At 44.4% G+C, this 23704-nt stretch overlaps 1 protein-coding gene across 2 annotated transcripts in view; it reads right to left on the minus strand.

Moving 5' to 3' along the window:
* OSBPL10 (oxysterol binding protein like 10) overlaps positions 1 to 23209 on the minus strand; it is a 334487-nt gene extending 311278 nt beyond the window's left edge. Inside the window, exon 1 of one of the 2 annotated variants that reach the window (XM_025272583.3) lies at positions 22800 to 23209. In XM_025272583.3, the coding sequence (XP_025128368.2) occupies positions 22800 to 23080 (281 nt within the window). In that variant the 5' untranslated portion in view covers positions 23081 to 23209. Of the gene's footprint in view, positions 1 to 6235; positions 6424 to 22799 lie in introns of those variants that run through there. The other variant, XM_044934022.2, reaches the window with a different exon arrangement.
* Positions 23210 to 23704: the final 495 nt, after the last annotated feature.

A 23704-nucleotide genomic window follows, 5' to 3' on the forward strand; every position in this document is an offset into this window, starting at 1 on the left:
TCTAAAGGCTCCTTGCACAGATGTCTCCCCAGGACTCAGTCTACTTGGCACTCTTAACAGGGGAGTTCTGGTCTGAGAATATCTTCAGTGGCCATTCACCCACTCAGTAGAATCAACGCACATATTTTGTCTTCTGGTTGTGCCACACAGCTTACAGAATGGAAGCCGAGCCCATGGCAGTGAGAGCACCAAACGCTAACCACGACTGCCAGGGAATTCCCAGAACCAATGCGTAATTCTGTATATCAATCTGCGGTTGGTAACCAATATATTTACATTAATTCCCAATTGGACTGAGCTAAACTGTCCAAAAACATTTCCAAGTAGCTCTAAAACTGTTTTTTCAGGAATTTACCTAAAATAACGGCAGGTGCCAGTCAGGGAGAAGACCTCATAAAATAAAGTGAAGAGCACCCTGCCCTGTAATGTTTTGTGTGCTTTCCCCAAAAATGGACAAATATCAAGCTCCTATGACTTTACGCAGCTTATATTCAAGAAAATTAAATATAAAAATAAGGCAGTCTGTGAAGGAACATAAATTAAGGGAAATTTTGAATACATGTGACTTTGTAAGCAGGAGTTATGCTTTCTTTCTAGACCACAGCTCTCAAATTATAAAATAAAGACTTTTTAAAGTCAATCAGGACATAGAAGAACTGAAAAAATAACAATGAACTGGATCTAATTGACATTTACAGAACAATTCTCCCAATGACGAAAGAATGCCTATTACTTTCAAGTATACATGGAATATTCACCAAGATAGAACATAACCAAGGTCATAAAACAACCCATATAAAAATTAAATAACTGAATTAATTCAAAGTATGTTCTCTGACCATAATGAAATTAATGAGTAACAGAAAGATAACAGAAGAATCTTCAAACACTTGGAAATTAACACATTTCTAAATAATTCATGAGTCAAAGAGAAAGACTCAAGGGAAACTAGAAAATACTTTGAACCAAACTAAAATGAAGATTCGACATATTAGAACATGTGAAGGCAACTAAAGCAGTGTTTGAGGGAAACTTATAGCATTAAATATTTACACTAGAAAAGATGAAAGAATTCAATACTGTAAGCTTCTGCTTTAAGAAACTAGGAAAAGAAGAAACTAAACATAAATAGCAGAAGGAAGGAATTTAAAAGATTAGCACAGAAGTAAAAAAATTAAAAATAGAAAACAATAGGAATTTCCTAGGGGGTCCAGTGGCTAAGACTCCATTCTCCCCACGCAGGGAGCCTGGCTTCGATTCTCGGTCAGGGAACTAGATCCCACAGGCTGCAACTGAAGATTCCACTGCTGCTAAGTCACTTCAGTCGTGTCCGACTTCGTGTGACCCCATGGACTGCAGCCCACCAGGCTCCCCCATCCCATGCCACAACAAACATTGAGATCCTGTGTGCTGCAACTAAGACAAGCTCAGCCAAATAAATAAATATTTTAAAAAAAATAAAATAATAAAAACTACCAATGAAACAAAAAGCTGGTTCTTAGTAAGATCAATAAATAAATCTCTAGCAAGACTGTCAAAGACATAAAATTATCAATATCAGGAAAAGGAAAAAGGGAATATCACTATAGGCTTCAAAGATATTGAAAGGATAACAGGGAATAATAGAAGTAACTTTATACATCCTATAAATTCAACAATTTATAAGAAATGCACCAATTCCTCAAAAAGCATTTACTACCAAAACACACCCAAGATGAAACAGATAATCTGAATAGTTTTATGACTATTTTTAAAATGAATCTGTAGTTAAAAACCCTTCCAAAATAAGAAATCTTCAGGCCAGATGGTTTCCCTGGTGATTTCTACCAAATATTTAAGGAAGAAATAACACCAACTCTACACAATTTCTTTCAGAAAATATAACAAGAAGGATACTTCCCAACTCATTTTAAGGCCAACATTACCCTGATACCAAAACCAAAGACAGTATAAGAAAACTGCAAACAAATACTTTTCATAAACAAGATGCAGAAGTCCTTAACAAAATATTAGCAGATTCCATCCAGCAACATAAAAAAGTATAACACACCATAACCAAGTGAGGTTTATCCCAGAATAGCAAGGCTGGTTCAAAATTCAAAAAGCAGTCGATGTAATTTACCACATTAATAGCTGAAAGCAGCGATTAGAAAAGGGCCGGACAGTAAGCATTTCAGTCTTTGCTGGCCTCAAAGTCTCTGCTGCAACTACTTAACTTTGTCATTGTAGAGTGAAAACAGACACGGGTCATGTGAAAACAAGTGGGCATGAGTGTGTTTCAGCAGCGCTTTACAAAAGCAGGGCGCAGGCCCTTCCATAATAAAGACGCTCAACAAACGAGGAATGAAGGAAGCTACCTCAGCATAATAAAGGCCATTTATGAAAAGCCCACAGCTAACATCATACTCGATGGCAAAAGACTGAAACTCTTTCCTCTAATATCAGGAACAAGGCAAGGACACCCACTCTCACCATCTCTATTCAACAGCATATCGGAAGTTCTGGCCAGAGTAACTAGACAGGAAAAAGAAATAAAAGGCATCCAAACCAGAAAGGAAGAAGTAAAACTAGCTTTGCAGATGACATGTATAAAAACTACTAAAGACTCCACAACAATTTTAAAAACCTGTCAGAAGTAATAAAAGAATTCAGCAAAGTTGCAAGATAAAAAAATCAACAGAGCAAGGGAGGCAGGAGGGAGGCTCAGGAAGAAGGGGATGTGTATATACTTATGGCTGATTCATGCTGATGTATGGCAAAAATCAACAAAGCACTGTAAAACAATATACTCTAATTAAAAATAAATTTTAGGGGGAAGAGAGGAAAAATATATAAATAAATAATTTTTTAAAAAATCAACAGAAAAAAAAACGGTTTTGTTTACAATAGCATCAAAACGAATACTTAATAATAAATCTAAACTATTATATTCAGTACCTTTCACTCAACAACCTATAATGGAAAAGAAGCTGAAAATACATACATACATACATACATACATATATACATACACATATATATATACTGAATTACTTTGCTGTACACCTGAAACGAACACAATATTGTAAATCAACTAAACTTCAAAAAAAAATTTTAGAAGAATAAACCTAACCAAAAAGGTAAGAACCTTATGCACTAAAAACTACAATACATTTTTGAAAGAAATTAGAGAAGATATAAATATATGGAAAGCTAACCCACATGTCTTGGATTGAAAGACTTAATATTTTTTTAAGACTTAATATCTTAAAGAGGCTCATACCAGCCAAAGTGATCTACAGATTCAGTGCAAACCCTAGCAAAATCCCAGTGACATTTTTTTTTTTTTTTGCAGAAATAGAAAATTCTAAAATTCATACAGAATCTCAAGGGACCCTGAAGAACCAAAATAATTTTAAAAAAGAACAAGGCTGAAGGAGTCACAGTTCTAATATCAAAACACATTACAAAGCTACAGTGATCACCTTAATGTGGTGCTGACCTAAAGACAGACAAGTGGACCAGTGAAATAGAATAGAGAGCCCATACAGCATGTGGTTCTCTATGTGGTCATAAGATCTCTGAAAAATACCCAGCAGGAAAAAGAGAGTCTCTTCAACAAGTGGTATTGGGAAAACTGGATATCCACATGCAAAAGAATGAAGCTGGGCCCTTATTTTACACTGTATGCAAAAATTAACTCAAAACAGATTAAATATCTAAAGATAAGACCTAAAACTATAAAACACCAAAAGAAAATACAGTAGAAAAGCTTCATGACATTGGACTTGGCAATGATTTCTTGACTATGACACCAAAAGCAAAGGCAACAAAATCAAAAACAGACAAATGGGGCAATATGCAACTTTAAAACTCTTGGGCATCAAAGGACACAATCAACAGCGTGGAAAGGTAACCAGCGGAAGAGGACAGACACTCTGAGCCCACGCCCAGTCCCAAAGCCTTCATCTACAGCCCCGAAGTCACGGCCATCAGACGAGCCCAGAGCTGCTGCTCCCAGAAGCAAGTCCATTATCACACAAAACTCCCAGGACACAGAGCCTTTGTCCTCTTTAGTCAATGCTTATAGGTAAGTTTACAACAAAGATCACCATAATTCTAGATAATAGAATGTATTTCTTAAATAAAGTTGTAGGTTTAAAGTGGTTATAAATGATCATTCATTCTTTCTATGTCACAGAGGGAACAAGCAATATATCTCCCACTTTGTCTTGTTTACTGATGGAAAACAAAATGGTTGACATTCAAAGAAAATTAACAACTAAACAGGAAAGGGATAAAAACACAAATCATCCAAGCCTTTGGTTGAACGTTCTTTCCATAAGCTGCAAATACTGCAGCTTTACCTAGTTTCACAGGCAGGAACAATTTCCACCAGTTAACATCTGGAATTGTCTATCTTACCACACCTGAAGCAGCTTCCAAAAGTAGTGGATGAAGACCACAGAATGACTGCCTCAGTGGCCACTTGAGAAGATTAAAGTTAAGGCAAAGTGGGTAATTTTTATTAGCTACATGCTACATTCAGCCAAGAAGTATATGCTACATGCCCGGTAGTCTTTTTTTTAAAAATAGGCCAGGAACCTCCCTGGTGGTCCAGTGGTTAAGAATCTGCCTTGTACTGCATGGGATGCAGACTGATGCCTGGTTCAGGGAACTAACATCCCACATGCCACAGAAACACAGTCCACACAGGGCAACCGCTGAGCGCACGCAGTCTAGAACCCACGCTCTGCAACTGGAGCCGCCTCCACATGCTGCAAGCAGAGAAAGCCTGACCACAGCAGGGAAGACCCAGTGCAGCCCAAAGAAGTGGAAACGGGCCAAACAAAGCCTTGCTAACTTTTTAACAAAGTTCCAACAATGACACAAGGTTATCTTTTCTCTCTATAAATATATTTTTCCAGAACCACATGAGAGTAAGTTGCCAAAATAATGCCCCTTGACCCCTAAATCCTTCAGGGTACAAATATTAAAATCAAACAACTAATGTGGATACTGTACTGTTAGCTATAGACTGCACACAAATTTTCTGTCATAATAATGTCATTTACACACACACAAAAAATCAGATCACAAGTTATATTTAGTACAAAATGTACGCTTTGTAGTTTTCAAATGGAATTTGCAGCTTCAAACTAAAAAAGCAAAACTAAAGATGGAAACAAACAAAACAAAAAACACTAAGAATATCAATAACTGCTACATTGCTGGAAAGGAAAAGGAAGCCAGTTCTAGATAAGCAGAAATTCAATTTCATGACATAAGCAACTGCGATTTAGTCTCTTTCTAGATAGGTTATGCTTTGCTTATGGTCAAAAAGATGACTCCCCCCAGGCTTCAGCTTGACTCCATAAGTTTAGTCCTGTTTCTCTGACACAGAGATTTTCTAAAGCACTTTTATGTCAATCCTATCTTGTGAGAAAAATGTGAGAAAAAAAAAATGTAGAGCTTTGGCTTTCAATACTCTTTTCCTGAATTTCACCTCACTCCAAGGGTATCACAGAAACTGAGGTTTAACAAAAATTTCAGTTACAGGAAACTCCAAATTAATTAAACGACTCAAACAGTGTTACAATGCACTATGGGCCAAGGTATCAAGGGCAGACTTCTCAGAAAAGGAAAAGGCGCGGGTTAGCTGGGAGAACAAAAATGACCACAAGAATATTGCTAGTGTAAAAAGCGACAAAACGCAATATGATACAGATACAGATAAATAAGTGTGCAACAATACTCTCCCAACAGCATTCTCAGCACAAACTGGCTTTCGTCCTGCTCCATTTTTTAGGGCTCAATCCATGAAATGAGTCAGCTGGAACATGTATACAGTAAAGCTCTGTAAAGTTCGCCCAAGTTCACCAAAGGGGTCGGGAGGCCCATTTTTAAGGTATTAGTAATAGGGTGGAACTCAGCTACGTAAGAATCCCAGAAGCAAAATGCATTCAAAACATGCGATCCCACTTCACCCAAAGTCCACACTCTGATTTGGGAGTGTGGATTTGGGAGGCCTCCCTGGCAGTTAAGACTCCGGCCAGAGCTTCCTAAGACTCACAGGGTCCAAGAGCCCCCTCAGCCTGTCCTGGGAGCCCGCATGAAGACAGGACAGGACAGACATGGAAAGATCTTCCGAAGGACTGCAGGAGGCAAGAGACGAGGCTGTGAGAGCTCTGAACACACAGCCCGAAAAAGTGCCTGCTTCTGACCAGGAAAAACCCACCAAACATCAGCTACTCACAGAAAGAGATGCCACCCAACGCTGGGCGAGAAAATCGCTAACGACAGCACAGGGGCCCTTCCCAGGGAAGGCCAGGGCTGGAGAGAGCGAACAGGAATAATGCTGAGCAATGACTGCCTTGCAGTGGAATGCGTGGCTGCTTTACCCTGAGGCAAAGCCCTCAGTGATCTCATCTATAAAATGAGGGGGGAGAAGGTCTCCAAGCTCCTTCCAGGGTGGTGAAAAGAAAGCAAGCCCCAGAGTCAGACCAATCCTGACTCCCCAACTTACCAAGCAAGGCAATGTAGGTCACTCTGTGCCTCAGTTTCTACACCTGCAAAATAGAGATCCCACCTGCAACAGTCAGGGAGAGATTTGGCTGTGAACAGTGGCTTAAAAATGAGGCTTATTATGCCCATCATAGAAAATTCCAGAAGATAGTAGCCCAGGATTTGTGAGGTGATCAACTGAGGCTTCCCAGGTGACTCAGATGGTAAAGAATCTGCCTGCAACGCAGGAGACCTTGGTTCAATCCCTGGGTCAGGAAGATCCCCTGGAGAAGGGAATGGCAACCCACTCCTGTATTTTTGCCTAGAGAATTCCATGGACAGAGAAGCCTGGCGGGCTACAGTCCATAGGGTCACACAGAGTCAGACACAACTGATCAACCAACACTTTCACTTTTCTGATTAACCAAGTCCTCAGAGGTGTTTTCTGTCTTTATGGCCTTCATTCAAGTTGCCTAAAGACTCAAGATGACTGCTGCAATTCCAGACATCACATCTATATTCCAGTTTTGGCCACATGTCTTTAAGAAGAAAGGGAAAAAAGGGGGAAAGGTACAAAGGAAGTTCCAGGAAACTATTATGTGACAACTCTGTTCCCCTATAAGGGGGAATGTGCGGTGCAAAGATAGTTTTCTCAAGGATAAAGCACGTATACAGCTAAAAACTAGGGATCTATGACTATAGAAGGGAAGGCTGGATAGATCTGTAGCACCTCTTATCTCATGTTAAGGATTGAATTGTAAATCTAAAGCATCCAAGGGCCCCTGGGCCCACAAAGGTATCCCTTCTGATTCTGGTAGCACTGACATTTTATGACCTGTGGTGTCGGTGGCTTGAGAGTCCTTCAGGAAGCAGGTTTTTCCAACACAATCTACTTTTACCATTTGGTCTTTGGCCACAGCCTACATACCACCTGAGTTCCAGCCATACCAAACCATCTCCCTCACTCCACACCTCCCAACCTTTGTACCCACAGAGCTTCTACCAGGGAAGCCCTCCCCAAGCCCCAGGCTACATAATGAACCCCTCTGTTCAATATCCTAGGTCTCCCCTCACCTGCTTGTCTGCTATCCCCAGGTGGAGATGGGGCTCTCCCCTGGAGCTTCTTCTCGGGTAGCATCACCACCGCCCACCACCCCATATCATAAAAAAGTGTTAGTCGCTCAGTCGTGTCCAACTCTTAGAAAGCCCATGAACTGTAGCCCACCAGGCTCCTCTGTCCATGAGATTCTCCAGGCAAGAGTACTGGAGTGGGGAGCCATTCCTTTTCCATATGTGCCATGCCCTATTCTAAGCCCTTTACATGAAGTTTGGCAGATGATCCCAACAACCCTATGACACACTCACTGTAACATCCCCATTTTACAGATGAAGAAACCAAGGCACAGAGAGGTTAAATAGCTGGTCAAGGCCACACAGGTATTAATAGTCAACAGCAAGGTTGGGATGCAAGCCCAGGCTGCTGGACCGCAGAATCCTTACCCTTAGCCACCACACTCAGCTGCCCTGACTACCTGAGTAAGGGGTCTGCACATCATTTCATACCAAGGATGGTCAAACCACAGCCCATAGGCTAAATCCAGCCTGTTTTTGTAAACAAAGTTTTATTGGAACACAGACACACCCACTTGTTTACAATGGAAGAGTAGGGAGTTGCCATGGAGACTGTGGAGCCCACAAAGCCAGATATTAACTGTCTGACCCTTTACAGGAAAAGTCTGCCACCCATTACAGGCTGCCAGCCCTGTAAGGCAGGACCTGTGCTGTCTTCTTTCGTCTCTCACATCTCACATGGCATTTTTTTTTTTAACTGAAGTATAGTTAATGTACAATGCGAGTTAATTTCTGTGTACAGTAAAGTGATTCAGTTAAACATACATATATTCTTTTGCATGGTCTTTTGCATTATGGTTTATTGCAGGATATTGAATCTAGTTCCCTGTGCTATCCAGTAGGACCTTGTTGTTCATCCATCCTGCATATGAGTTTGCATCTGCTGATCCCAGGCTCCCAGTCGCTCCCCTCATCTCCCGCTGGCAACCACAAGTCTGTTCTCCATGTCTGTGAACCTGTTTCGGTTTTGTAAATTTGTCCATTTGTGTCATATTTTAGATGCCACATATAAGGGATATCATACGGCATTTGTCTTTCCCTGTCTGACTTACTTCATCTCGAGGTCCATCCCTGTTGTTAGAAATGGCATTATTTCATTCTGTTTTATGGCAAAGATTCCATCATGTATATGTACCAAATCTTTATCCATTCAACTGCTGACAGACATGTAGGTTGTTTCCATGTCTTGGCTCTTCTGAACAGTGCTGCCATGAGCAGTGGGGTGCATGCATCTTTTTGAATTAGAGTTTTCTCTGGCTATACTGCACGGCATTTGGCATATACACACAAGGCCCTCAGTAAGTATGTGGGGTGTGAACCTTCCGTCAGGCCTAACTACACACAGAGCAGTGTGTGCGTGTCTGGGGGCTGCAGCCCCCAGCTCACGCAGGACTTGGAAAGTCTCCCACTTCTGTCTAGACTCTAGTTAGCAACAAAGGACCCAGGAAAACCTTCGTGGTGGCATTCCCTGCACGGTTCACAGCCCACCACGGTTCTGATGGCGTGACCATCACAGGGATGCACCTATCACCTAATCCACCTAACTCCTCTGGAACAAGGGACTCACACAGAGCACCAAGTCCCACCTGCACCTGGGAGAACCTGAATCCCATGGCGTCCTGGGCGGTTCCCAGTCCCTGCTCGTGGTTCACCGGCCACGTGACCAGCACGGCCTAAACACATAACACATCCTGGGAAAGAGGTACGAAAAACTGATGCTGCGGACTTCCCTGGCGGTTCAGCAGTCAAGAATCTGCCTGCCAACGCAGGGGACACAGGATTGACTCCTGCTCTAAAAAGACTCCACCTGCCTCAGGTCAACCAAGCCTGTGCCCCTGCGCTCTAGAGCCTGCAAGCCACAGCTACTGAGCCCAAGCACCCTGACCATGGAAGCCCACACGCCCTAGAGCCTGTGCTCTGCCGACAAGAGAAGCCACTACAAAGAGAAGCTCACGTACCACAGCTAGAGAGTAGCCCCCACTTACTGAATCGAGTAAACCTGTGCACAGCAACAAAGACCCAGTGCAGCCAAAAAAAAAAACAAAAAACTGATGTCGGGGCCTTTCAACTTGTTATATTTTCATCAAAAGATTTCTAGAAAGGGACCAAACACATTCCTCTGAAAACTACCGCCCAACGTGAACAAGTTATTCATGACTCAAATGCCTTCAAAGAACAGAATCGTGCACATTTCCTGATTGCAGTGTTATTCTTGGTATCATTGTACAAGGCACAAATACAGCATTGGGTTGTGACCAAATCCCATCAAGTCTAGGTTATCAACCAGCAAATTCTGGATGGCTTTCTTTCTAATTCTGTCTTGGCCGGCCCCGAAACTCATCAGGAGCCACCCAGAGGAAACATGCAGAGAGCCTCCCACGTTTCCAGCACAACCATCTCAATCCTGCTTTCAGGACACAAAGGCCCACGTCTCTCCTCTCCCCCCAGGGTTCTCAAACTGCTGTCTGATGGGACACACCCTGACAGGCCATGTGATGGACAGCCAGCGGACACCAGCATCCACTACACAGATAAAACCGCTTGTCACCTGGCCCAGCGCAGGGGGAGGAAGGTCTGAGAAACACCTGTATACTGGGTCTAAGTGGCCACCAACTCAGCCCCAGGTTCCACCAAGTCACCCACTGGTCTAAAGCACGTGTGTGTGTGTGTGTGTGAGTGTGTGTGTGTTAAGTCATTCAGTTGTGTCCAACTCTTTGCAATCCCATGGACTATAGCCCACCAGGCTCCTGTGTGTGTGTGCGTGTGTATGTGTGTGTATGTGTGTGTGTTAGTCATTCAGTCATGTCTGACTCTTTGCGATCCCATGGACTGTAGACCATCAGGCTCCTCTGTCCATGGAATTTCGCAGACAAGGATACTGGAGTGGGTAACCATTCCCTTCTTCAGGGAATCTTCCCAACCCAGAGACTGAACCTGGCTCTCCCATGTTGCAGGCAGATTCTTTACTCTCTGAGCCACCAGGGAAGCCCCCTACAATACTGGACTCCTAGAAAATAAACTATTGTATGCCAGGCCTGATGCTGGGCCTGATGCCTGCAGGAGCTCACAGCAACGCTACAAGGCTGGCATCATGCACAGAGGAGGAAACCAGGCTCCACAGAGGTAAGCGAATTGCCAAGGTCATGCAGCAAAAACGAGGGAAAGCTGGACTGGCAAGGGGGTCTAAGCATGTCACCAGCCTGTGGTCCTGCAGGCTGTCCCCTCAGAAGCAAGGTGATTCCAGGAGAAGGAGGCAGTCTCAGGTTCCAAAAGTTCCCAAGAGGCATCACAGAAGGTGTCCAGGACGGGGAGTGACCCACTCACTTATACACTGATAGTGGGGGTGGAGAACAGTCCGGCCATTCTAAGTTTCTACACGTACCTCTCCTAGGATCCTGCGATTCCAGTCCCAGTACTGACCCAAGAGAAATGAAGCTCACGTCCACACACAGACTTGTACATGAACAGCAGCTTGGTTTGTAACAGCCAAAAACTGGAAACCACCCAAACATCCACCTATGAGTATACGGATAAGCAAACTGTGGTATATTCACAAGTACACTACGACTCAACAACAGAAAGAAATCCAGTATAAATGACTGATGCGGCAGCAAAGAGGACCAAACTCAGATCTTTCTGAGTTAAACAGACCAGACTCCGAAAAGGATAAGCTCTGGTTCCACCCACTGATACATAAAGCCCAAAGAGACAAAACGAATTCATGGTGATAAAAATCAGAAACAGATTGCAAGGGAAGGGGAATGGACTGGAAAGAAGCACAAGGAACCTTCCTGAGGGGATGGTAATGTTCTGTACCTTTTGAAGCAGTGGTTATATGCTATAAACAAGTATCAAAATTCAAATGGAACATCTAAGATAATCGTACTGTATGTTTATTATGACTTCAAAAACAAGACTTTGGACTAATGAGTCATTCTGATGATAAAATGGAAAGCACAGATTATTACATGTATCCTTCCAAAACTAATTGCTCAATTAGTATTTAAAGAAACCCCAAAGAAACTCTGATTGGCCCGTTAAAGGAAATTAGGTTTACTCATGGGCATTAGAAACAATTTTCCACAAAATATTACCTACTTAATACTTGCCCGAGAGCTCTGTCCAGGCAGACAGAGATGAATGAGCCCACCAATCTGGCCTAACAAGCCCACTTACACTCATGACAACAGCCTGTGCCCTTCCCTGAAAGAGATGGCTGTCGCTATGGCAACCAGTGGAAGGTAGACAAGGTGGACAGAGAAGGGAGCCAAAGAGCTTAAGAACCACTTTGGACTCGTGACTGCAGGAATGCCATTCCCCACCCCCAAGATGTTCACATCCTAATTCCTGGAACCTATGACTGTTAATTTATACGGCAAAGTATAAATTTTGGCACATGCTATGTTGCTTCAGTTGTGTCTGACTCTTTGCGACCCTAAGGACCCTAGCCTGGAAGGCTCCTCTGTCCATGGGATTCCCCAGGCAAGAATACTGGAGTGGGTTGCCATGCACTCCTCCAGGGGATCTTCCTGACCTAGGGGTCAAACCCTTGTCTCTTATGTCTCCTGCACTGGCAGGTGGGTTCTTTCCCATTAGAGCCACCTGGGAAATCCTAATGGCAGACTGATTAACTTAAGGATCTTGAGATGAAGGGATTCTCTAAGCAGACCCCAAACACATTCATAGGAGTCCTTCTAACAGGGAGGCAGAGGGAGATTTGACACACAGAGAGGAGAAGGAAACACAAAGACACAGGCAGAAATGGGAGTGATGCAGTTACGAGCCAAGGAATGCTGGCAGTCACCAGAAGCTGGAAGAAGCAAGAAGAATTTTCCCTGAGAGTATCCGGTGGGAGCACAGCCTTGCCAACACCCTGACTTCCATCCAGTGAAACTAACCTCAGACTTCTGGCCTCCAGAACCATGAAAAAATACATTTCTATTGTTTTAAGTCACCAAGTTTGTGGTCATTTTTTATAAGATCCATAAGAAAACTAACACAGACTGGAAGCCTTAAAGTCATATTGCTTCTGCCAGCAGTCCACATTCCCCCAATATCAACTTCAACGTCTGAGAAATTAATTTATTATTTTAAAATTAATGAAAGCTTGTTTCTTAAAACAAAATGTCATAGAGACTTCCCTAGTGGTCCAGTGGATAAGACTCCATGCGCCCAACACAGGGGGCCGGGGTTCAATCCCTGGCCAGGGAACTAGACCCTGCAAGCTGCCACTGAAGAGTTTACACGCAGCAACTAGAGAGTCTGCACGCCACAGCGAAGACAGAAGACCCCACGTGCTGCAACTGAGACCCAGCACTGCCAAATACACAGATAAAAATAAATATTTTAAAAAAGGAAAACATCACAGACCATCTCATGACCATGGGACAGGTAAAGATTTCCTTAACAGGGCTCAAAAAGAACCCAACGTAAAGGGAAAACATTGACAATGTGACTATGTTAAAATTTAGAATTTGTGTTTATCAAGACACTACTAAGAGAGGAACTCGAAAACCACGGCATGAAAGAAGCTGCTTTCTCTGTATATAGAACACCTGTGCCCACGTGTGCAGAAACCTATCAGTGAACTCAGACCCGGAATACAAAGGAAATTCCACAATTTAATAAGAAAAAAAGCAGATATTAGAAAGCTAATAACTTCGTTAGCCATCAGAAAGGGCAAATTAAAACCACAAGTAGATACCGCCACACACCCACCAGATTGGCTACGACGAGAACAGACAATGTCAAGTATGGACACGTCTGTGGAGCACCTAGAACTCGCTCACATTTCTGGTGGCATACGAACAGACACAACCACTCTGGAAAACTCTCTGGATGCCTCTCGTGAGTGGGACATCTGTAACACCTCCACACCTAGGTACCCACCCACAGACAGGTATGCGTGTATTTCCCAAAACTATTCATATGAGCCCCAAACTGGGAGGGACTCAAATGTCAGTCTACAATAGGTACAAATATATTCTGTACATTCATACAACGGAATACCAAACAGCAGTGGAAATAAACAGACCATAACATGAATGGGGCTAAGAAGCCAGACATAAAAGATCACATCACAATATGAAATTAAAAAATAGGCCTAACTAATACATGGTATTGGGAGTCAGAATAGTGGCACCTACAGGGGCCGGGGATGACAGTAAGGGATGGGATGAAGGGGCTGCTTTTTCTTGATCTGGTTGTGCGTGAAAATTCACTGAACTATGTATTTTTATGAGTTGTGTATTTTTCTGAACGAATACATAAGACTTCAAATTTACCCTCAAAAATTCAGTTATTCAGAGATTATGTGGAAAGGTATGGGCAGCTTTCCTTTTCGTCGATAACATTTTCAAACTGCAAAATGGATGCACGTTCACCTTAGGGGGAAAAAATAATGGGAAAAAAGAGAAGGAAAATCATGCTAACCATTCAGGATGTATGCGCAAGCATGCACACGCATGTGCATGTGTGTGTGTGTTAGTCACTCAGTTGTGTTTGACTCTGCGACCCCATAGACTGTAGCCTGCCAGGCTCCTCTGCCCATGGAATTTTCCAGGCAAGAATACTGGAGTGGGCTGCCACACCTTCCTCCAGGGGCTCTTTCTGAGCCAGAGATCAAACCTGGGTCTTCTGCACTGCAGGCAAATTATTTACCATCTGAGCCACCAGGGAAGCCCATTGGGTATAAATATCAAATACATGTTCACTTTAAATAAGGCAGGGGTGAGAGGACAGCCAATCCCACAGCGGGTGATTAACATATGGCATACATTACATATACCATATATAATGTATTATATACATGTATGTGTATAGTACAAATCATATACAATGTAATGTGGTCATCACCAGTTGTGGCGGACTCTTTGCAGCCCCATGGACTGCAGCACGCCAGGCCTCCCTGTCCCTCACCATCTCGTGGAGTTTGCCCAAGTTCATGTCCACTACATTAGTGATGCCATCCAGCCATCTCATCCTCTCATGCCCTCTTCCCCTTGTATACATTGTATAGGATAATATGCTATGCATATATTATTATATATTTTATACATATATAGTTGTATATATTACAATATAATACATAGATATAATAAGCAGCTTTGTGATCTGAGCAATCATCTTTTATAATTATTGTCAATGAAGCCATCTAAGGTCCCTAAACAATGTGAGTGGGGCCTCAGAACAATCTGACAACCCAGACAGCAAGATGTGCAAATCCTTCAGAGCACAAGGAGATGAGACCATTAAACCAGAACAGTGATTTTCAACCCTGGTATCACCACCAACTGTCTCTAAAACTACTGGAATTCTCAAAAAGCATTCATTTTAATGCAGTATTACTTTTGAAGTCAATATATGCCCCTACTGACTTTGCTAAATGGGCCAAGTGGCCCCAAAACCCTGGGAAATCATGCCAGAGGCTACACACTGTCTTCTCAAAGTATGTTAATACAGATCAAGTGAAAAGCAAGCCCTGGATATCTGGTTCCTAAAGGTCCACCTTGGGCGGGTGGTGGTGGATCTGAGGTCAGGATGGGCATGTCTGCTGATGACATGTTGCAGAGAAGAGGGCAAACGATAAACATACTAACTCAAGCTTTAAGCTGGTAGAGAATTAAGAATTGCAAGAACAGTGGTAAACGCTGGCCAAAATAGAACTAAATCCTGGCTTGTCTTTTCTGTCATTCATTTACTCGCTAACTCATTTGGTAATACTTACTGAACCCTTATTATATGCCACGTCCTATTCTAGACTCTAGGGACACAGCAGTGAACAAGACAGGCAAAATTACTCTCTGTCCTCAGGGAGTTAATACCTAGTGCAGAAAGACAAAAGAGCAAAATACAGAGCATGTCAGCTGGTGGTGAGGGTTAAGGAGGAGAAAAAGCATGAAAGGGAGATGGGGTTTAGAGGCTGGAGGAGGAAGGAAGTCTCTTCCGACAGAAACCTAAATGCCTGGTTCCAAGTTCTAAATGACCTCTTGCCCCTCAAAGAACCCATCATCTTCTCTGCAAAGAACTCTGTGATAATTATGCTAATGGGACCCCAGAGCCATCACAGCATTCAAAAAAGAGACCAAGAGTTTTATGGACAGGAAAGGCTCCGCTGAAGTAGGGGCAACCTGAAGATCCAAAAACAGCTCCTTCTTGAGATCCTGAACTATCCTCAGCCCCTTACACATCAGGGTCTTCATTTAATCCCCACACTGAACTAAGGAAAAGAGCAGAGGTTACACCATCTTCAACATTTAAGCAAGCGGGAAAGCGGAAGCCCAGGGCAATTACAGAACTGGCCCAAGGCAACAGGTGTGCTCCGTACCGAGGTCAGGGCTTGACCCAGAGTCCGCACTGCTCAAACTGTCCAAATGCGTGTCCACTGGCCTGAGGTTTTCATATGCCAGCACTCGTCCGCTTCATCCTAGTCAAGATTTGCCTTTCAGTGTTTTCCTGAGTTCTCACAACCTCGCCAATCACCCAAGTATGAATTAGAGGCTGGCTCCACATGTGCAGTCTTATTTCCTCCAAATATCAAAAACTGAATGGCGATGAAAACCCTCAAATATTTAAATATCACTTCCCAGATCTAATGAGAAATTATTTCCCCTAAAACACTAGAAGCTAAAACCAACCCCAAAGCAGTTCCGTTCTGGCCAAAGACTAAACTCAGCCTTAGGGCAAATGCGAGTCCATACTGTATCCTTGCTAGATCTACCCTTCTCAAACTGAACACAAGCAAACAGAACTCTTGGGTGTCCCCCATCCTACCCACAGGCAGGTGCATCCCCTGTGACCCTGGGATCCATAAAGGATGCCTCAACCTCCCAGCCTACATACTCAAGAAGAGAACATTAAAAAAAAAAAAAAATACATATGTAAAACTGAATCACTTTGCTGTACACCTGAAACTAACACAACACTGTAAATCAACTATATTTCAATTTTAAAAAAGTTTAAGCTATCCTTGGCCCCTCTTGCTCTCTCACCTCAGCATCCAACCCATCAGCAATGTCCCTCCTCCCCACTCCAAAGCTGTCCCTTTCTGCATCTCCCTTGTCCCCAACATCCAAGCGCCCAGCATCTCTTGGCTGGACTGCCATGCTGCGCTCCTCTCTGCTTCCTGATCTGCTCCTGAAAATCTCATCTCCACACAGGAGCCAGAGTGAGCTCTTGAAAGTCACAGACCAGGTCACCTCCCTGCCTAAAATCCTTCTGTCAAACTGTAACAGTCTTCAATCCTTCCCCTGCCTACAAGGCCACGTGTGATATGGCATCTGCCTGACTCTCCCCAGTCTCTGGGGTTTACTCTCCCCCTGGTACACTCACTCCATATGAAACTCAGAAAGTGGGTGAAAAGATCGTGCACTAGATTAAAATGTGAATATCAGCAAAGACATTAGATCCACACAAATTTCCACAAATACATGCCTTTATTTCACCATCTTTATATATATATATATGTATACATGTGTGTGTGTGTATATATATATATATATATGATATATATACCATATATATGTGAGAAGGAAATGGCAACCCACCGCAGTATTCTTGCCTGGGAAATCCCATGGACAGAGAAGCCTGGCGGGCAAAGGAGCTCATGGGATCACAAAGAGTTGGACATGACTAACACTTTCACACTTTCATAAATGTATATGTGCCATGCCCTGTTGCTTGTGGGATCCTAATTTCCCAAACTGGAATCGAACCCAGGCCCGCAGCAGTGGAAGCATGGAATCCAAACCACTGGACCACCAGCAAATTCCCTAAATATATTTTTAATCTATGAGCACCTACCTCCTTCTGAAACTGTGTTCATTTGTTAGAGGTATTTACACTTTAATGGGGCTTCCCAGGTGGTGCTCATGGTAAGGAACCCACCAGCCAATGCAGGAGGTGTGAGACAAGGATTTGATCTCTGAGTCAGAAAGATCCCCTGGAGCAGGGCATGGCAACCCACTCCAGTATTCTTGCCTGGAGAATCCCATGGACAGAGGAGCCTAGTGGGGCTACAGTCCATGGGGTTGCACAGAGTCAGACATGACTGAAGCAAGTTAGAATACATGCACTTTTTAATGCCATCCTACAAATCTCTACCATGCTATAATGTCTGAAATATTTTCTTTAAAGAACTATACTAATGCATTATAGAAACTCCTTCCTTTGGCCCATTTTTTGATTGGGTCATTTATTTTTCTGGAATTGAGCTGCAGGAGTTGCTTGTATATTTTTGAGGTTAGTTCTTTGTCAGTTGCTTCATTTGTTATTATTTTCTCCCATTCTGAAGGCTGTCTTTTCATCTTGCTTAGAGTTTCCTTTGTTGTGCAGAAGCTTTTAATTTTAATTAGGTCCCATTTGTTTATTTTTGCTTTTATTTCCAATATTCTGGGAGGTGAGTCGTAGAGAATCCTGCTGTGATGTATGTTGGAGAGTGTTTTGCCTATGTTCTCCTCTAAGAGTTTTACAGTTTCTGGTCTTACGTTTAGATCCTTAATCCATTTGGAGTTTATTTTTGTGTATGGTGTTAGAAAGTGTTCTAGTTTCATTATTTTTCAAGTGGTTGACCAGTTTTCCCAGCACCAGTTGTTAAAGAGATTGTCCTTTCTCCATTGTATATTCTTTCCTCCTTTGTCAAAGATAAGGCATCCGTAAGTGCATGGATTTATCTCTGGGCTTTCTATTTTGTTCCATTGATCTATATTTCTGTCTTTGTGCCAGTACCATACTGTCTTAATGACTGTGGCTTTGTAGTAGAGCCTGAAGTCAGGCAGGTTGATTCCTCCAGTTCCATTCTTCTTTCTCAAGATTGCTTTGGCTATTCGAGGTTTTTTGTATTTCCATACAAATTGTGAAATTATTTGTTCTAGCTCTGTGAAAAATACTGTTGGTAGCTTGATAGGGATTGCATTGAATCTATAGATTGCTTTGGGTAAAATACCAATTTTCACTATATTTATTCTTCCGATCCATGAACATGGTATATTTCTCCATCTATTAGTGTCCTCTTTGATTTCTTTCACCAGTGTTTTATAGTTTTCTATATATAGGTCTTTAGTTTCTTTAGGTAGATATATTCCTAAGTATTTTATTCTTCTCGTTGCAATGGTGAATGGAATTGTTTCCTTAATTTCTCTATTTTCTCATTATTAGTGTATAGGAATGAAAGGGATTTCTGTGTGTTGATTTTATATCCTGCAACTTTACTATATTCCTTGATTAGCTCTAGTAATTTTCTGGTGGAGTCTTTAGGGTTTTCTATGTAGAGGATCATGTCATCTGCAAATAGTGAGAGTTTTACTTCTTTTTTTCCAATTTGGATTCCTTTTATTTCTTTTTCTGCTCTGATTGCTGTGGCCAAAACTTCCAGAACTATGTTGAATAGTAGTGGTGAAAGTGGGCACCCTTGTATTGTTCCTGACTTTAGGGAAAATGCTTTCAATACTAAACAGACATTTCTGCAAAGAAGACATACAGATGGCTAACAAACACATGAAAAGATACTCAACATCACTCATTATCAGAGAAATGCAAATCAAAACCACAATAAGGAACCATTTCACGCCAGTCAGAATGGCTGCTATCAAAAAGCCTACAAACAATAAATGCTGGAGAGGGTGTGGAGAAAAGGGAACCCTCTTATACTGTTGGTGGGAATGCAAAGTAGTACAGCCACTATGGAGAACAGTGTGGAGATTCCTCAAAAAAACTGGAAATAGAACTGCCATACGACCCAGCAATGCCACTGGCTGGGCATACACACTGAGGAAACCAGAATTGAAAGGGACACGTGTACCCCAATGTTCATCGCAGCACTGTTTATAATAGCCAGGACATGGGAGCAACCTAGATGTCCATTAGCAGACAAATGGATAAGAAAGCTGTGGTACATATACACAACGGAGTATTACTCAGCCATTAAAAAGGATACATTTGAATCAGTTCTAATGAGGTGGATGAAACTGGAGCCAATTATACAGAGTGAAATAAGCCAGAAAGAAAAACACCAATACAGTATACTAATGCATATACATGGAATTTAGAAAGGTGGTAACGATAACCCTGTATGTGAGACAGCAAAAGAGACACAGATATATAGAACAGTCTTTTGGACTCTGAGGGAGAGGGAGGGGGTGGGATGATTTGGGGGAATGGCATTGAAACATGTATAATATCATATAAGAAACAAATCGCCAGGATGCTTGGGGCTGGTGCACTGGGATGACTCAGAGGGATGGTATGGGGAGGGAGGCGGGAGGGGGGTTTAGGATGGAGAACACGTGTACGCCTGTGGTGGATTCATGTTGATGTGTGGCAGAACCAATACAATATTGTAAAGTAATTAGCCTCCAATTAAAATAAATAAATAAAGTAAATAAATTTAAATTAAAAAAAAAAAAAAAGAAACTCCTTCCTGGGGATTCCCCACCCCACTCTGATTACGTGGCACCCTCTCAGCCAATGAGAGCACCAACTGTCCTGGACATGCGCTCCCAGGCGAGTCCCACACGTGTAGCTTTCCCTCCTGCCATCCCTCTTTATGTCACCCATCTTGTGTTCTGGCCACAATGCCTTCCTCAGGACGTGCAGATGAGGGTAAGAGCACTACAAATAAATTAAAGCAGAATATGATACTGAATGTTAAAATATAAGCTTTACAACAACTTGGGGATGTGCAAGCAGACACCAGAGTAAAAACTGTTGGTGGGTGGCTGGTGTGTTATCAACAGACAGCAGCCTCACCAAGGACTTTGTGGCTGGAGATCCATCATTAACTGCAGACAATTTGGGAAAAAAAAAAAAAAAAAAAACCCGCAAAGGAACATGCCATGAGGCCCCCAAATGCAGGGAGCTTGACTCAGCCCAACTACTCACACCAAGGCGTTTCCCCTGGGGGGTGGGTGGTGAGGTTTCCTTCCACTTTTGAATCCTGTGCCCCCTCCACTACGTGATGAAAAGATGCCTATGTGTTTTGCACACAGCAGGAGCTCCAAAGTAGCTGACCCAGTGTCTGGCACATAGTAGGGCCTCCATAAAATAGTTCCTGAATAAGTGAATGATAAGTGAATATTTTTCAAAGTTTCCATCTTTGTTCTCTTCCCTGTTCCTTTTCACTGGTCCAGATCCTCCCTTCTAAGACCCCTTGAGGAGGGAGAAGCGTGCGGGCACAGCCATCACAGACGTTCTCCGGATCACTGATGCACCCTCAGCCACAGCCGGAAACAAACCCCAACGCTGAGACCCTGACCACTAGGAAGAGACGATGCTTTTGAAGGCAACGGTAGGCTTTGAGACCAATGCGTCTACTGTGGTAAGAACAAACAGTGGCAGCCAGCTATAACCCACAGTAAACAAATTCAATAAAGATGAGACTTCAGCAGTATACACAGTACATTTCACCTGTGTAGCCTGCAATCAAGTATATGTTGTTGTTGCTGTTATTAGTATTATTATTGTTATAAATTTTGCCTCTTCGCAATCTGGCCTTCAACCTAAATACTCCAGAGGATTTAATTACACAAAAGCATGAGTTACTCCAATTTCCCCTAAATCCACTCCAAAGAACAAATCCTTTAATATACACTGCAGGTAAAATGCCATCCCCAAGTGAAGTAACTAATCCAGGGTAAAAGCTCTGTTGGCCTCATAAATCACTTCCGGGGGGTGGGGGGGGAAGGAATTAAAGGTGATTGTCCAACACACAAACCAAATGCTACACAAGCAAGGCACAGCCAGGTGCTATTAACAAGGCAATTACCAGAACCTGAAATCAGATTCAGTCCTCTCATCTGTCTCCTCTTTGGCACTCTACCTATTCCCTTTTCAGCTTTCAAGAATTGACACTGGGGCTATTTTGGGAAATAAAAGGATTCAAAAGTTAAGGTGCAGCTTCCACTAACACAGTAGTAGATCTCCAAGGAAACTCTGAGGAAAGTTCTCTGCCTACAATATCAACTCAGTTTCCTTCCTTAGGAAGTCACCCTTCTCCACCTGCAACGCAGGAGACCCTGGTACAACCCCTGGGTCGGGAAGATCCTCTGGAGAAGGAAATGGCTACCCACTCCAGTATTCTTGTCTGAAGAAGTTCATGGAAAGAGAAGCGTGGCGGGCTACAGTCCGTGGGGTAGCAAAGAGTCCAGACAAAACTGATCCACTAACACTTTCTCCTAGTAGAGCTTCACGTAAATAACTGCCTGCAGTTTCAGCTGGAAACAATCTGAAACTTACACGGAGAGAGACCGCCAAGTACTCTAGTAACTAGCAGAGATAAGCAATAGCTCCCGGGATGTGATTAAAATCTCGCAAGCATCCTTAAGAACCACAAGACCTCATATTCAAGGGCTATTAAGGACCTGACACAGATCTCATCAACAAACTCTCCAAAAAGTCCCATTCTCCTTGCATGGATATTGGTATTTTTGACTTGTTTTTGAAAAACTATACACACACACACACACACACACACACACACACACATCTACACATAAATGCTGTGCCCCATCTGCTCCTTTCAAGTGTTCCTTACTACCTCGGTCCACACACACCGCGACCCCTTGCCCTGGCACCCCTCCTTCCACGTGTCCCAACTGGGAGAGCAGAGTGAGCAGGGAACTTCAGGAAACACCTTAAGGGAGAAAATAACTTAAACAGCGAACTGCCCATTTCGAAAGGGGAAAGAGTGTCAAAGAAAAAACAACACTAAACTTCCGTCGCAGTGTCTCTCGGCCACCAACTGGGCGGGGGGCTAGCGCGCGCCCCGGAAACTGCCGAGGATAACTGGCTGATTTCTGGGGGTGGTGCCGTCTTTAAACAACAAAGTTTTAAATGAACTAGGATGTAGACAGAATTGCTGTGATGGGGCCAGCTCTTACGTACAGGCATCGCGCACGCCCCTCTGCCCCCTACTCTCAGTCCTTCTCCAAGGGTGCCGGAAGCCGCTAGCCTGCAGGGCCCGGGGACCAGCGCGCTCGCCTGTCGCTCCAGTCCCTGCAGGTGCCAAGGCTCTCCTTCCTTCCCCACTACTGCGATGTGGGCCCGGGGTGGGGTCGCGGCGCACCTAGGGGAGCGGGGACGCGTGATGGGCCCGGGTGCCGAGGCCGCCCCAGCTTGCCGGCGGCGCGATCGCGCGCGCACACACTCACACCGAGCAGCGCGCAGGGAGGGGCGGGCGGCAGGCGCGTTACCTGTTCTGCCAGCCCTGGAGGAGGTTGGTGTATTTGCTGAGCACGCCCTCGAGCGCCGGCTCCCTCCGCCGGCCGCTGCCCCCGCACGGGCTAGCGGCTACCGAGCCCGGGCTGCTGCGGCTGCCCCCGCCTCCGAGCCCGGCGGCCGCCGACCTGCCGGAGACCCCCCGGCCAGCCAGAGAGCAGGAGGGTGAGGAGCCCGCCGAGGTGGCGCGGCTGCTGCTGCGGCTGCTGCTGTTGCTACCCCCGCCGCTTTCCGCGCCCTGGGCTGCCCTCTCCATGGTCCGTGCGCGCCCGGGACGCGGGGGCCCGCCGCGGTGGCGGCCCCGGCGCTGGGGCTCCTGGCGCGGCGGCGGCGGCTACAGCTCCGGGAGCCCGGGCCGCGCGTGGCTGCTCCAAATCCCCGGGAAACGCCTGACTCATACAGGAGGAAGAGGAGGAGGAGGCGAGGAGCGCTGGGAAGGAAGCCAAAGGGGCTGGATGCAGCTGCGGCCGCCCCTCCCCCGTCGCGGCCCCGGCCCCTCCCTCCGCACTAGTTTGCCTGGCAAGTTCGGAGCGGGTGGCCGGTTCGGCCAGCCCTCCTCCAGGTCTTCCTTCTCTGCTTTCCAGTCCCCGGGGCCGCTCAGGCCCGGGGCTCGGGGCGCTCTCGAGGCCGATCCGCAGGGTGGGCACGCCCGGAATCCACACCCTGCCGCCCCCTCTCGATGGGAAGGTGCGAAAGGGAATCTCCGCGCGTTACTCCCCACCCCCCGCACCCTCCTCGGGACCTGGCGGGAGGAGCGGCCCCACCCACTGGGTCCACCCGGATATGGACCCGCCCGGCCTAACACCGGTCACACGCAACTCCTCTCTGTCTTCCGCACCAAGCCTGGGCCGGACACACGTACACGGTCACCTGGACATCG

The sequence above is a fragment of the Bubalus bubalis genome, chromosome 21 (genome assembly GCF_019923935.1).
Source record: "Bubalus bubalis isolate 160015118507 breed Murrah chromosome 21, NDDB_SH_1, whole genome shotgun sequence".
Classification (NCBI taxonomy): domain Eukaryota; kingdom Metazoa; phylum Chordata; class Mammalia; order Artiodactyla; family Bovidae; genus Bubalus; species Bubalus bubalis.